General features: G+C 40.2%; 1 protein-coding gene across 1 annotated transcript in view; it reads right to left on the bottom strand.

Moving 5' to 3' along the window:
• Positions 1-2,499: 2,499 nt before the first annotated feature.
• Positions 2,500-14,894, bottom strand: part of LOC106112430 (translation initiation factor IF-2-like) — a 22,377-nt gene continuing 9,982 nt past the window's right edge. Inside the window, exons 3-5 of the mRNA XM_055812863.1 lie at positions 11,218-11,358; positions 11,029-11,094; positions 2,500-7,632 (exon numbers count right to left, since the gene is read on the bottom strand). Of these exons, the coding sequence (XP_055668838.1) occupies positions 7,603-7,632; positions 11,029-11,094; positions 11,218-11,358 (237 nt within the window). The 3' untranslated portion in view covers positions 2,500-7,602. The remainder of the gene's footprint in view (positions 7,633-11,028; positions 11,095-11,217; positions 11,359-14,894) is intronic.

Below are 14,894 nucleotides of genomic sequence, written 5' to 3'. Positions count from 1 at the left end.
AATGTGCTAATGCAGGGTATCATATTATGTTGTCAGGAACTGCCATACCAGGTTCTCAGGAGAGCTGCTGAGGTTTTAATATGTATACAGTTTTCCCAATGAATTTAGACATAAACACCACTAATTTTAAATATTTTCAACATATTTTTTAAGTATAAATTTCTTCTCTTTGTGGCTAGTCATATACAGACTGCCCTGAAACCCCACAAGCTAAACCCAAAATTTTGTTTTTCCATCTTTTTTTTGCAATCAAGTTGACATGTAATTACCATCAAATAGTTAACTGAATGCTAGTACCATAGTCTAAAGCAACTAAACCTAGTACAAAAATTTTATATAACATAGATAATATATTTATTATTTTCATCAATATTACATTTATCCTACCCCTTTCATATTCACTCTTGCTCTTCCAGCTGCTTCAGACATCAAACCGGGATTAATTTTCATCTCTTGCTTCATCAGCTTACCTTTATACAAAATGTATGTACAATGCTAACCAGCTAAAATCCTGTTCATCTACAAACAGTCACTTTACTTTCAATACATGCAAGAATAGGTGACAAAAGAAGAAAAAAAATGTAAGCAAAAAAAATGACGCCTTCATCCCCCCTCCCCTTGGTTTCCATATTGCTGTTCCTGAGGACAATTGTTCCTTTTCCAGGATGATTAGCCCATCCTGCATGGCCAAGGCTAGATTTTTCCAAGGCAGATAGTTAAAATTTGTTTTCTCCAGAAAGGAATCAATGCAAGCAAGCAAGTTAAATGTTTACTTATTTATCAAAGAAGTTTGATTTGGGGCAATCCCATGCACAGTTACAGGCTGGGTGGGGAATGGGTTGAGAGCAGCCCCGAGGGGAAGGACTTGGGGGTGTTGGTGGCTGAGAAGCTCCATGTGACCCGGCAATGTGCGCTCGCAGCCCAGAGAGCCCCCGTGCCCTGGGCTGCATCCCCAGCAGCGTGGCCAGCAGGGTGGGGGAGGGGATTCTGCCCCTCTGCTCCGCTCCCGTGAGACCCCCCTGCAGCGCTGCGACCAGCTCTGGGGCCCCCAGCATGAGAAGGACACGGACCTGTTGGAGCGAGCCCAGAGGAGGCCACGGAGGTGGTCAGGGGGCTGGAGCCCCTCTGCCATGGAGCCGGGCTGGGAGAGCTGGGGCTGCTCAGCCTGGGGAGGAGAAGGCTCCGGGGAGACCTTAGAGCAGCTCCCAGCACCTACAGGGGCCGGCAAGAAGCTGGAGAGGGGCTTTGTACGTGGGCACGTGGTGACAGGCCAAGGGGCAATGGCCTTAAGCTGAGAGAGGGGAGATGCAGATGAGCTGTGAGGCAGAAATTGTTCCCCGTGAGGGCGGCGAGGCGCTGGCCCAGGCTGCCCAGAGCAGCTGTGGGTGCCCCATCCCTGGCAGTGCTCAAGGCCAGGCTGGATGGGGCTGGGAGCAGCCTGGGCTGGGGGGAGGGGGCCCTGCCCGGGGCACGGGGTGGGACTGGGTGGGCTTTAAGGGTCCTTCCAACCCAGTTCTGTGAAGTTTCATTTTATTTTTTGAAGACTTTTGCAGAAACAGCAAAGGTGAGGTAAGGGCTTTACGAGGCAGCGCACGCCCCACACACAGTTTAACAGCTGTGTGGCGAGTGGCAGCTCCTCAGGACGACTCCACACAGATGACTGCCCTGTACCTGGGCTCCTCATTAAACCTTTTGACAACAGGCCTTCCTAGCGTCGGGCAAGGGACTTTCTTTTGGGATGCAAAGAGATGAACAAGCAGGTTCAGGGGCAATGCCACAAGCAGGGCATTGGGTGCAGTGTGAGCAGCCTCCGCAGCAGCCCCTGCTAAGGCCCCCCTACGCCCACACCATGCATGGTCGGGAGGTTTTAGGCTGGACTAAACTTAAGTCTGCCATCCAAAGGAGCAGCCTGTGGTTCAGGTTCGCGTGGAGAGAACCTGATGCGGAACTGGCGCCGAGGTCCCAGGGCAGACCCCGCTAAAAAGAGGCCACGCCAAGGGCGCTGACACTGCGCTGCCGTGGGCAGTAGCACCCAGCGAGCAGCAGCGGCAGGGGGCTTTGCCTCAGAACGGCACTGCGATGAAGCAAAACGATCATCTAAATAAAGCAAATAGTCTAAGGAGATCACAGCTGAGATTTGTGAAGGCATCTATCTAGACACCCACATTTCCACTGAAATCCACAGGAACTTAGGTCTGATCCCCAGGTGTTCCAACTAGTCGAGGAAAAGAAAAAGCTGGACACAAAGATGGAGAGGATCGGTTGAAAAATATTAATGTTTAACCCTCTATTACACCAAAACTGTAGAGGAATCACTTTGTTTCAAAACACCGATTCTGCATATCATTCACACATCTGGTCCATGAGGAGGAAACCGTGTGGGCTATACCACACAAGTGATACTGTGTATAATACAAACTACAAAGCTTTTATTTACCTTTATACCCCCATGTCTGCAGAATGCAATTCAATTATTAATGGAATAACAAACCCAGGCAATTTCATACTGTAGCCAAAGTGGTGTTTAATGCTTCTGCTTTTGTAAGTAACAATTTACAAAATACAAAGTTAAAAATATTAGATCATATGATTTTTACCTGAATTAAAAGCAGACCATATGCCTATTTTACTATATACATGTAAATAAAGTATCACTCAGGTTATTTTGTGTACAAACCATAGTATTAGGAAATATAAAGAGTATATAATTTTTATCAATAAAACAAATTTTCATAGTTATACAAGGTGAAGAAAAGTCTTACAAAAATAATTCTGTAGTTCTACTGCAGATTTGACACAAATCTGCTTTAAAGAAATATTCACCTGTCCCAGCCTGTACAGCATTCATCCATCCGTACCTATCACCGCAGCTTTATGATTCTGACAAATCCTGAAACAAATGACAGAGGCAGTGTATCTATTTTAAAAAATACCACTATTCTAAGCCTTCTATGTATTAGGCTATTAAACTACAATTTGTTTTCATGCTGGCTTATTTATAAATGCATCCCTTGCCCCATTTAGAAAGCACGGGGTAAGGAATCACATCCCAGCCGAAAGACTGACTTTAAAGTTTATCCAGAAGTATATGCATTCTCATTTGTGAACGCATCAGGGGTAACGATGACATTCCTAAAACCTAACGATGTTTCTAGCCAGCTGGAGAGGTCAGGTAAGACTTCAGAACGAGTAAGACCAGCAGGCATTTCGCAGGGACCAAGGGAAGCAGGTGCAGCGATGCTGCTGGTGATGCTTTGCCCCGTGAAGCCTTGAAGGCTCGGATGTGATCTCCAGCTCACAAAGCAAGCAACGCCAGGTATTTCACTTTGGGATACTTTACACAGAATAGAACTGAAATGTACATCTATCCAGAACACTGTATTTATCAACAGTTGCATCCCCAGAAACGTAAGTAAAAATCTGGTCAAGTTTTTGTTAGGATTTACGGCCTCCCACAACAAGGAAGAATGCAGAACACTAATAAAAAGGTACATCACAGTTACCCTTCTGCTTCAAACAGCAGTTCCCAAATGTTTCTTCATTATTTATTTTTATATATTGTAAGCCAACTCAAGAAAAGCAGGAAGACGGGAGCTGCTATTTTTGACAAATACTAGGAAGAATATCTTTATGTTGTGCAAATTAAATAGGAGTATATACACATACACTTGCATTCTAGTCATACAGGAACTACTTCTTAAATATTGAAGATATCAATGTTCAATACAAAGAGCAATTTCAAGTTTAAAATTATCCTGATAGCAAATACATTTTTTTGTATCAATAAGTAGCAATTTATTGATACAAAACAATACAATAGAAAACAATAGCAAAGAAAAAAATACTGTTGGAAACTACTGACATTTTCATAATTTCTGTGGTACTCGACAATCAAGGCTTAGCCATGAGGCAAGAATGGATGCCCACAACAAAACCTGGTATCAAATGCTGTCTTTGCATTTGTAAAAAAATCTTTCCATTCAATACGTGTCCTGTTTCTTGGACTCTTCCCATGTGTCTGCCTGCTACAGTCTCCAGAACGCGTGGGATACTGAACGAGGGGTTCCCATTCCACCCAGCCTCGTGCTTTTGCAGTTAAATAACCAGGAATGATTATCCTGCACACTGAAATGTTAGGGATGAAAAAATTAAAACACTTACCAACAACACAAACAACTCTGAAGGAAGAGAAAGATACATATGGGTTTTCATAGAAATCTTCACTAAGGAGGAAAGGCACCACATTTCTGTATCAAAACTTTTTTTTTTTTTTTTTTAATACGCTTTCATTACAAGTTGTGTTACGATGCAGCAGAGATGGTAGCTCCCAAGTGGTTTTCATCCCTTTCTATCTTTTCTATTTCTTTCATTCCTTTTGTACTGTAATATATTTTGTTGACAACAGTATAACTACATGAAAGTGGTAATTGTGATAGGCTGAAAATGAGGGGAGTTAACTTTCCACTAGCTAATCTATTTCTACACCCTTTTTTGGAGTCCATTCTTCAAAGAGGTGAAATTGGTAGGGGAACAGAAGGGTTTTTAAAATTTAAATATTACTATAGAATTGATCTGACATCTATGCCATACTGTGTTCCCAGAAAATGCAAACGGCTATAGTTAAAAGCAAACAAAATTAAGCCTACTTGTGACCATTTTACTCTAGTTTCTATAGCATAGCATTTAGATGTTCAGAATGCACGTATGAATAACATAACTACTCATCAGTTAGACTTGATGTAAACTCCAGCATTACATTTATAACAGTGTAAAGAATGTAGAACAGACCCATGTTGACACTGCAGGTAACAGTAAAGTTCTCCTGTTTTGTTCAGCTGTATAGATGCAGTAATCTCCAAGGACAGTCTTGAGAATCAGGGTGGACAGTGTAATAAAATACCTGCACAGTGTACAGTAACAATGGGAAGACTGATACGAAAAAATTACATTAAAATCGAACACCAGTATGACTTCATCAGCCTCTGTAATGCAGCTGCAAACTATGACCAGTCCTGTGATTTATGTACGATAAGATTTTACAAAACCCAAGTAATGATTACTCTAAAGGGAGAAGAATTAAAAAGAACATGGCACAAAACCTACAAGGACCCTAAGGAAAACCAGTTGGTTCTGGTTTTTACCGTATTCCATACCGGATTAAAATACAGTTAAGTTTAAAGCAAACAGAAGAAACAGATACACTGGTATCTGTGAATTCTTAACATGATAAAATTTGAGTTATTTAAATTAAAATCACCCGTTGGGTCTGATAATCCATAAATACAACCCAGTGTTTCAAACATGACGGCGTACTTTTTTGCTCTAATATATTCTAGTAGAAAACTCTTCCATCACAGAGTCCAAGTCTACTTTTGATATTCTCCTCTTTGGATACCCTACATTTTGACCACACACTGTTTAACTAATCATTACTTGTCATACATTTTACTTGATGAAGTATAATAGGTTTCGAATTATTTTGCAGTAATTAAATTTTCAGATACCTTTTAGCCTTTTACGTTCAAGCAGCTATTTCAGCTTCCACAGAACAAGAACTAATGCTTACCTTTTTTTTTTTTTTGACTGCTATTAATACCAGTATTTTTAAGAAACAAGGGCTGGACAATGTTTTAAAAATGAACTGCACATAAAATATGATGTAGCTATGTAATTTCAGTTTTGTATTATTATTTTGCACTAGTTGCCAGTATAAAGGAATTTGCTCATTGTATTGCCATTTCAAGTGAGGATATGTTCCTTTCTAGTCTGGATAGATACTATTGCTTGCATCAACCTGTACTGGGAGAGGGAGGATTCAAAATGAGTTTCACATCCTCAAGGTAACAGGGACAATACAATTTTTAAAACCGCTGTGTTTCTTGGAGATTTGACCTTTTAACGGATTGTACTGATCTTGTGATTGAAAAATTTTGCTTTGAAAATATTTATTTTTGATGTAACTAAAATTTATATTGGCTTGGAGGAAACATATTATTTCCTAACCAAACAGTCTGTGTGCCAATTTAGTGCAGGTCTGCTTTACAGGCTCATTTCCTCATCTATTACTTAAGTAAATTCAGTATTTATTAAGATATTCATATATTTAGGAAGAATATTTCCTTAATAGCAGTCAACAACTCCACACACAATATGGGAAGCGTTGTTGGACCCTGAAACACCTTTGTCTAGGGATTTTACAGTTTGATAAACCCCACTGGGAAACTAATAACAGACTGTCACTAGATTTTGCAACCTTGGAACTACCGTTTTAATTTAAACTGGCTACTGGCTGCTCTCAGAAGAGGAGAGGCCAAATGCTGTGATGCCTGCCATACCTGTTTTGGGTTGAACTCCATCCGAAAGCCAAGCAGCAGGAGGGCACAGCTGTAGCTCAGCAGCTCTCCAGATAGTGGAGGCTGCTTTCGGTGTGAGCTCTGGCAGGTCACAGCAACTTCCCCCCACGCAGAGGGTGAACACACGACCGTTCAGCTCGGAGCTTGCAGGACCCTTCTGCCTAAACCAGAGCAGCCACTGCAGTGTCACACCCAAACGACACAACTCTGCCATCTTAGAGTCTAAAAAGTATGTAGCCTATTACTGGCAAAATGTAGATGAAATTATTTGTGACAAGCCAATAAAATTATGTTGGATGACAAGTTCAATACGATTTGTTCTAATATTGCAATAACTGGACAGACAGAGTCAGGGAGTGTCAGATGATATCTTCAGAACTCTGTGAGGACTCCACAGAGCTGAATTACTATTCATCTTCAGAATATTCATCCTCATAAAGGGATTGTTCAAATAATGCTCCTTTTTCTATTAGATACTTGCCACATTCACAAACTCTGTTTGCTATAAACACATGTTTATAAAATGTATAGCATGTAAGATACCTGATTCGGATGCATATTTTGGATTTAAACGTAAGTTTCAATAACATTTTTACTGGTCTTCACCAATGCAAAGCTGAATAGCCATCTTAAAAATGAAGACATTTCTGTTCTCCCATTTCTGCCTGCATATGCCCAAAGGTTGCCCAAAAAAGTGTTCAAGGCCAGGCTGGACGGGGCTTGGAGCAACCTGGTCTGGTGGAAGGTGTCCCTGGCCATGGCAGGGGGTTGGAACGAGATGGTCTTTAAGGTCCCTTCCAATCCAAACCATTCTGTGTTCCTATGATATATAGGGCTGAGATAAAACTGCAAGCCCTGTACCCACGTAAATGCAAGGACCATTTTCCAAGAGTGTCAGAGAAAGTGCCCAAGTGAGACAGGAAAAATCTCTTGTATCAATATGACCTTTGGCCCAGTCCCAGGTGAAGGCTGGGCCAAAGTCCAGATCAACTTAACTAGTGTAAAACATTAAATCAACATTATTTTTTAAAAACATATACCGAGCTACCTTAAAAGCAGAAGCATTTTTTCAGGTGTGAAAACAACGACATTCATAATTGTGCACTGAAAGAATGACACATAGAGTGAACTGCTATAGCTGAATACCATACACCAATCCATGCCGTAAGGGAATGTACAGACATCCAGCTGTACGGGGTTCGCAGGTGCACCTTTAGAATTTAAACAGAAAAGCAGTGTCTCTCAGTTCCTAGAAGCCCATGATATGATTGAAGTGTCCCTGAAATGACAAAATTTCATGTCACTAAAAATTATCTCATCAAAACCTGAAACTGGTAGGCAACTTCTAAACTCAAGTCTGCATTTGTTTTTATCACATTGTACTTGTTTAAAAAATGCATTCACAGTAATACTTTCAGAACAAAAAGAGCATTACCTCTCGTTATCATGTAATGCAGAAAAATCTCAAGAATTATGTTCTTCCCACCCCAAAATTCTACCTAGTTTCCTTCTAGTTAACACCACTTCTTCCCTTGCTTCTAAGTCCCTGCCTAAATAGTCAATAACAGATTAGTCCAAAGAAAGCTTACCAAACATACAATTAAAGTAGTACTCTTTTCTCAAATAGTGATTTAATACACATCTATTATTCCTTCTACAACATGTGGTAGTCATTAAACGTAGAAAAAGAGGTCTAAAAGTTGAGAGAAAACTTCATAGTGATACTGCCTTTAAATACACGTTGAAGTTTGTGGCGCTTATGGTAGTGACACAGAATTAAATGTGTTTAGGAAAGCTGATATTAGTCAAGTTCCTGACATGGTTAATTAGCTCCGCAGGTATTAGGATTTCTTGATGCAAAATACAATCCTGATAAGACTACCCACAACAACGAAAAATTGTCTCAGCCCAATATGCTTTGTGTTTGACTTGTTTCAGTTTGGAGGTTTTAATTTATTTGCATTTCCCTGTCATCAGTAGAATAAAGCTTCTGATAGGATTTTAACAGTATTATTGATTACGGAACAAATTACACCATTCTTTCTCTTGCTCTGTATGTAGGCTCCTCCATTCTGTTCATTTCAGCTGTTCCTTCCACGATGCATGTTAATCACTGTGACAGTCTCTGATTTTCCTGAAGCAAAATTTTAGCTGTGAAGAAAGTTATCTGAGCTCTTACCAGCTTACTAGACATTATACTTTTAGTATAAGCTTTTTATTATTTTAAGAACGAAGATAATTTACTAATATAATCCCTGTCAAATTTATTGAAGAATAACTGTATTATCTGTTACATTACTTGCCACAAATAACTGATTATCTGAAGAGAACACAATGAACAAATCCATACCATAAGTTCATCACCCGCAGGTAGGGAGGTTCTAGATGAATCGTGCTGTGAACCCAAGGGCACTCACACAAGGCAGCTTCCACCAGGGTGGTTATGTTAGCTCAACATGACATGCATTCAGCCATACGGGAACACAATTCTGGCTGCTCTAGTCCCGCCTTTGTGTGGCATTACGTCAAAACTTGAAACTCTCCTAACAGGAACTGACAGCAAGAGTCCCTCCTCTCTGCAAGAGCAAGCTATCAGCGCAAAAGCAATCGTGTTTTTCTTTTACCCAGATTGTTCCAGCCCCATGACTCAAATAATAGAGAACTGAATATATATGATAACTTCATTATTCCATTACCAAACATTGTATGTTACTTAAACTCTATATTTGGCATTTTGCAACACATGTGGGTGAACCTTTTTTCCCCCACTATAGGTTACATCATGGAAATCAGAATCATATTTAAAATCAGTCATATTTAAAATCACCCTGCTTTGAGCAAAGTGTTTTCCATTTCAACTCGACAATATAAGGCTAACTTAGCAAGAAGTCTAGCAAGTAGCTGTACAAGGCCTCTGGATTTTTATAACATTATCTTGAGTTTCTATATTGAAAGCACAGGACAATCAAGTCAAAAAACTGCTTAGTTTTGAGATTCCAATTCTCACCGAGTAAAGTTAGCAAGTTGTTTTCCTGGTTTCTTACAGCTATGGCTGAAAAGCATTTAGAAGTGAATAGAATAGGTCATCTATTATAACTAAGCTAGTGTTTGTTGAGGAGGTAAATGCTACCTCCTCAGGTTATCTGGCTGTTACCTCAAGTTCATTACTACACCACAGGAAAAAAAGGTCATGCTAATCTGATTTAAAATAGAATTGGTGTTATTTAGAATGACGATATTTGTACTCAGCCATAATTTTCCAAAATTACGTGGTCACTGATACAGAAGAATTTTGATACAGAAGAAGTTTGTAAAACTCTAATGTTGTCACTGTAATTCTGGAATACAACAAAAATACACTTCCTAATGTGCCAGCTTGGGTTTTAATCCCAAGGTGTTATGTTCAGTGATTTTTTGGGTTTTAATCCTCGAGATATTCTCCATACTCTCAAAGACGGCAGCACACCTCGGAAATTCAAACTTGGTAATCCACATAGGTGGTCATTCTTCTATATATTCCTAAAGTCAGCCCTGGATCTGGTTTCTATTTTATTTGTAAAGATGAGCGGAAATAAGTTAACACGGTAAATGTCTTTTCAGTCACAGCTCCTGACTTGTCACAGCAACCTCAATCTTACAGCATTCGATGGAATCTTTGCCATTAATTCTACCAAATCAAAGATTTTGCTACAAACATTCAGCCTTTCTGAAGAAATGCACGGCACTGCCCCACATCTCTCCTCGGTTTTGTCTCTTTAAGGAAGCCTGTGTGATGGTTCAAAAGGATACAGAGGATGCAAATGAAAGTCAAGAGTAGCTCCCATACATTTAAGAAACTTCCCAAACTTTATTTAGACCATTTGCATGAAAAATGAAACTGCAGGAACACCATAACCTCTTTTGCTATTACCAGCCATTATCTCTTTAGGGTTTTGGCCTTCTCTCCAGGGCTAAAAAGACAGTGGTTAAGATCACGGTCATACGTTAGTGTGAGATTCCAGAGCTACTGCTGCACTATTATGGTGTACCACACAGTGTGACTACAGCCTACATAAATAAAAAAAATAAGTACAGGTTTTAAACAGCTTTGGACACCAAGAGAAGCCGATCTGAATCAGCTCAGAAGTCAACACTGTTCAGCTGTCCAAATACTTGCACTGGTTTTCTGGAAAGTCAAATTGTCTGTCCCGAGCTCTGATTACTAGTGGTTCTTTAGCTAGCTCATTTAAAACTAGCTCTGGTATGTCTACAGTGTAATACTTTTAGGCTGAGCTTACTTGTTGGAAAGGAAGTATCCAATTAGAGGAAAAAACAGGAGATAGAATGGGACTCCTGGATGTATTATTATGATCCAGTAAATCAAGGACAATATAAAAATGGGGCAGAGGAAGCTGTATGTTAGTGTTTGCTTCAGTTACTTCCTAAACTCTGCTTTTTAGAGTGAATTTGAAAAATGTGTTTGCGGTCTCTGTATTTTCCAACTGCTGCTGGAAACATATTAGTTTGTGCTCTGCTGGCATACCCCAGAAACGCTAAATCAATCTGCCTTCTTTTATTTACATGCTTTATTCCTGAGAAATGTAATTGCGGTTTTTATTAACTTTATGTTTTATGGTTCTAATACTTAAGAACAAGTCTATCTTTTATGTCACAGAAAGAAAGTTAATATACTTACAGATTCTCCTGCAATACATCTTGGGCAAGGCTGGGCAGTACCTCTGCTTCCATGGTTTTCAAAAATCTAATGAACAAAATCATACACATCACCATAAAAAAAAAAAGGCAATTATTTGCAAATTTATTATAAAATGCATTTTAAATGTGTTTTTCTAAAAAACAGATTTTGTTGACAGCGTAAACATACCACTGAATTTTGCTTTGTCTTCATAGCCCAAGGACCATAGTCAGTGGAGATTTTCTGTTTAGAATCCAGCTCCATGGCACAGTCAATGAGGCGAGCCTCAGCCTCATTTGGAATGGTTTCTAATGGCTTGCATGCTCGCTTCTGAAAGAATCAAAAGCAATATTTACATGTCTTTGCAAAGCATAGGCCATTGAATACAAGTTTTCAGGATTTTATTGTTTATGACTGGTAAGGATCCACATTCATTTGGAAGAACCGTATGTTAGTAACAGACAACCAGACACTAGGCTGGAACACCCAGGTTTTGTATTTAACACTGCACCTCATGTTGGATGAGCAGGGAAATCTGCAGATCTCACTAAACATCACTGTGCCTCAGTTTCATAAACTGGGGATAAAATGCCACTGGGAAAAGAGCATACTTCACCCTCCATTAGTGTATAATTTAGGATGGCACTTATCAAAGGAGCGGAGCAGGGGAAGTTGTGTGAAATCATTAATTAAATCAAGGAAACGGAAGGAAAACCCTGAAGCCAAGTCAGACAGCTATGAAGACATATTTTGTAATGATTTTTCTATCTTTCTCTGAATACTGTCACCTTTTTACAGCTTTCCATTGCTAATTTCACGCTCTTGAAGCTGTAACTTGAGCTGGTATCTAGTACTGAAAGACGTTTGAGTGTCCCATGAGTCAAAGGCATCCACCCCTGGAGAAAGGGCTGGCCAAGGCAGGGATGTCTTTCCCGCGGTGCTCAGGGACCCAACACAAGATCAGAGGTCCCCAGAAATCCTGTTTTACTGCTCTGTGAGAACCAAGACAGCAACTGGTAAGGTTAAGATGCAAGTCTGCAGAAGACACCAGTTGGAAACCTTAAGAAGAATATCCTTGGCCTGTGACTGCTATCCCATGCAATGGGACGACTACCTAAATCCCTGGGGCTCCTGGAAATTTTAACCGCAAGGGAAATTTCAAAACTGACAGAGACATTTCAGGGTCTGACTCTGAATTCCAAAGAGATACACAGGCTTTTGAATTTTTTTTCTGATACCTTTCTGAACAAACTTTGTTTAAGGAATAACAATATTCGATCTCTTTCACAAGCATATGATTTCAGAGGCAGAAGATGTGTTGCCACAGAACTAACAGACTATTGAAGCATGGAAACTAAATTTAAAATTTGAATATGTTATGCAAAAATAAAATGGATCAATACAACAGGAACCTCAGCGGAAAACAGTTGAAACGAGAACACTATCAAGGAATACGGGATATTTGGATGGGGAGTAAATCAAAAAGTGAAATACGTAATGTACTAAGAAAGTGAATAATATAATAACAAAAAGTCTGAGAAGGTCCTCTAAAGATAGACCACCTTCCACTGGGAAAACATTCTCTTCTCTTTGTTGCTGAATAACTCGTCCTTTATTAAAAGGTACAGCATAGTGGTACAGCAGTGTAACTAGCTAGATGCATGAGATGAAGGAGAAAAGGGAAAAAATTACTTACTGCCACACATCAGAAGAAATTTGGCTTATTAAAAATAAATTCAAGATATTGTGCTTTTTTTGGGGGGGGGGTAAGATACTTGGCATCAGCGACAGGAATTCAGCATACAGAGTAGACAGCTGACAAACTTCTCATACCAACGCCAAGACAATTTGTGGAAGTTTCTAGCAAAGGCTGGCTTCAGGGAAAACTTCACTCTCTGGAATTCTCTCTCGTAGGAAAGAAACAATCAATACATCAATCCTGCCTGCACACAGAACAGACAGTGCAGGATTCAAAAAGCCTGCGATTAATAAGGATCAACGAGCTGGCTATTGAAAAGGCAAGCAAGGATTTCATCAAAATGACTACATTTGTTAGGGAATGATCATGCTACGGCCGGCTTGGAAATGTAGTTTAAGACATGCAACGGCAAATCACATACTGTCCTAGAACAGGGAGAAAACAGGTCTCCTGGAAGAGAAGATATTCTGTAACTTTCTTTTCCAGCTGGATAGTCCTGGAGAAACACATGCATTTTCACTGATGCTGAAAGGATAAAGGCTTCACAGTTGCTGCTCTTCCTAAACAGTGAAACTAAACTGGTACAAAAATTAATTACATCAAAATAACCAACCTAAATGCAACAGAAAAAAATTTAAGACTACCACCTGCTTTTTTTTTTTCCTAAATTTAGCTTTAAGATTTGAAAGACCTCATATAAATTTAATATGTTAATCACAAGCAATTTCTGTTTTGTTTCCCACATTTTTAAAAGCCAGGCTAGCTTCTGTTTGTGTTTTATAAATGGCTGTTCCACATGTATAAAACAGGTCTCCATGCATCCCAGCTTTACTCAGCTGAGCTCCACTGGATACTTTTATGGAAAGGACAATGACGACCACATGTAGATGCTCCCCGTTATTAGGGCCAGCTCCCTGCTGGAAGAAGTGCAGGTGGCTCAGTTTGGGAAAGCAGGAGGAACGCGAGGTCCATGCAGGTCCTTGTTCTAGAAAACACTATTTGCAGTCCAGTCTGAACCACAACACACCATGGGAACAGCAGTAGTCTTGAAAATCTGTTACTCTTTACTGGCCTTTAAATGCAAATGCTTTAAAACCAGCACAACATCAATGAGCTCCACCCTAAAGCAAGTTTCTGAAATACATGCAAATGGCAACATCAAGGTGCAAAAGGCAAAAGGAAATTGTATGTGCATATATATAACATACAGTAGGAGCTAAGGGACAGCAGGAAAAACTGTAGGGAATCCTCCCCACTTATAATGGCCACTAGCACAGGACATTGTGTGATAGCAGCATCAAAAAAGAGTGTGATTAAGAGTTCAAAATAGCTGTCTCCCCAAACCCAGGGATCAGACTGGCCCTGCTTGCTTCATTAAGTAGAGCCGAGTTCAGAGCATCCTTCCCCGAGCAGATGATTCAGCAACATCTCGGCAGAAGCTGCCTACAGCGCTCGTATTGACTTCAAGCCCCAGTACTGGCAGTGACTTAAACCCGAACAGGCCAGAACCCCAAGGAGAAGAGCAACAAGACTGCTACTAGACTTAAAATGTGCAAAACTCCGTACGGTGTGACAGCTGTATGAGTTACAAGGTAAAGCACCTTGTCTGCCTTGCCATTTAAGCTCCTGCTGTTAGCTAAAATCAAAAATAGACATCAATTATTTAGCTAAGAAGTCCCTGTACCTGCGAGCAGGTACTAGGAGGTGAAGAGCACAATGTGGTAAGTATGCACCACCTCAACAGCCAGAAGGGTTACATGTAGGGTTTCACCTCGTGTCTGTGATAGAGCGCATGACTGCAGCAGCTCAATTGTTCACTCGAATGCATTAAGCTGTGGTGACTCAGTTGTAATCTGGACCGTAACAACTGGTGCTATAGAAAAAAACCAACCCTATCTCTGATGTCACCTGGGCTGCTCTGCCTAGAAAATGTTCTGAACTGTAGTAAGAGAAGGTCTCTCTTCAAAACTACCGCGCAGAGCTGGAGTCATGCATGCCGCTATCTACAGAGGTGGCGACAGCAACTCTGAGTTGCTCCCCACCATAGATGTTTCAGAAGAATTTTATCTGGTCTCCAGACAACTGGCTCATTAATGCCTTTGTCAGCAGACAAACTGCAACTCATAAACCAGAAGAAAGCTATTATTTGCCTGTCTAACCTCAAAAC

The sequence above is a fragment of the Falco peregrinus genome, chromosome 1 (genome assembly GCF_023634155.1).
Source record: "Falco peregrinus isolate bFalPer1 chromosome 1, bFalPer1.pri, whole genome shotgun sequence".
NCBI classification, from domain to species: domain Eukaryota; kingdom Metazoa; phylum Chordata; class Aves; order Falconiformes; family Falconidae; genus Falco; species Falco peregrinus.
Note: the sequence above shows the minus strand (reverse complement) of the source record. Positions and strands in the feature narration are given on the sequence as shown.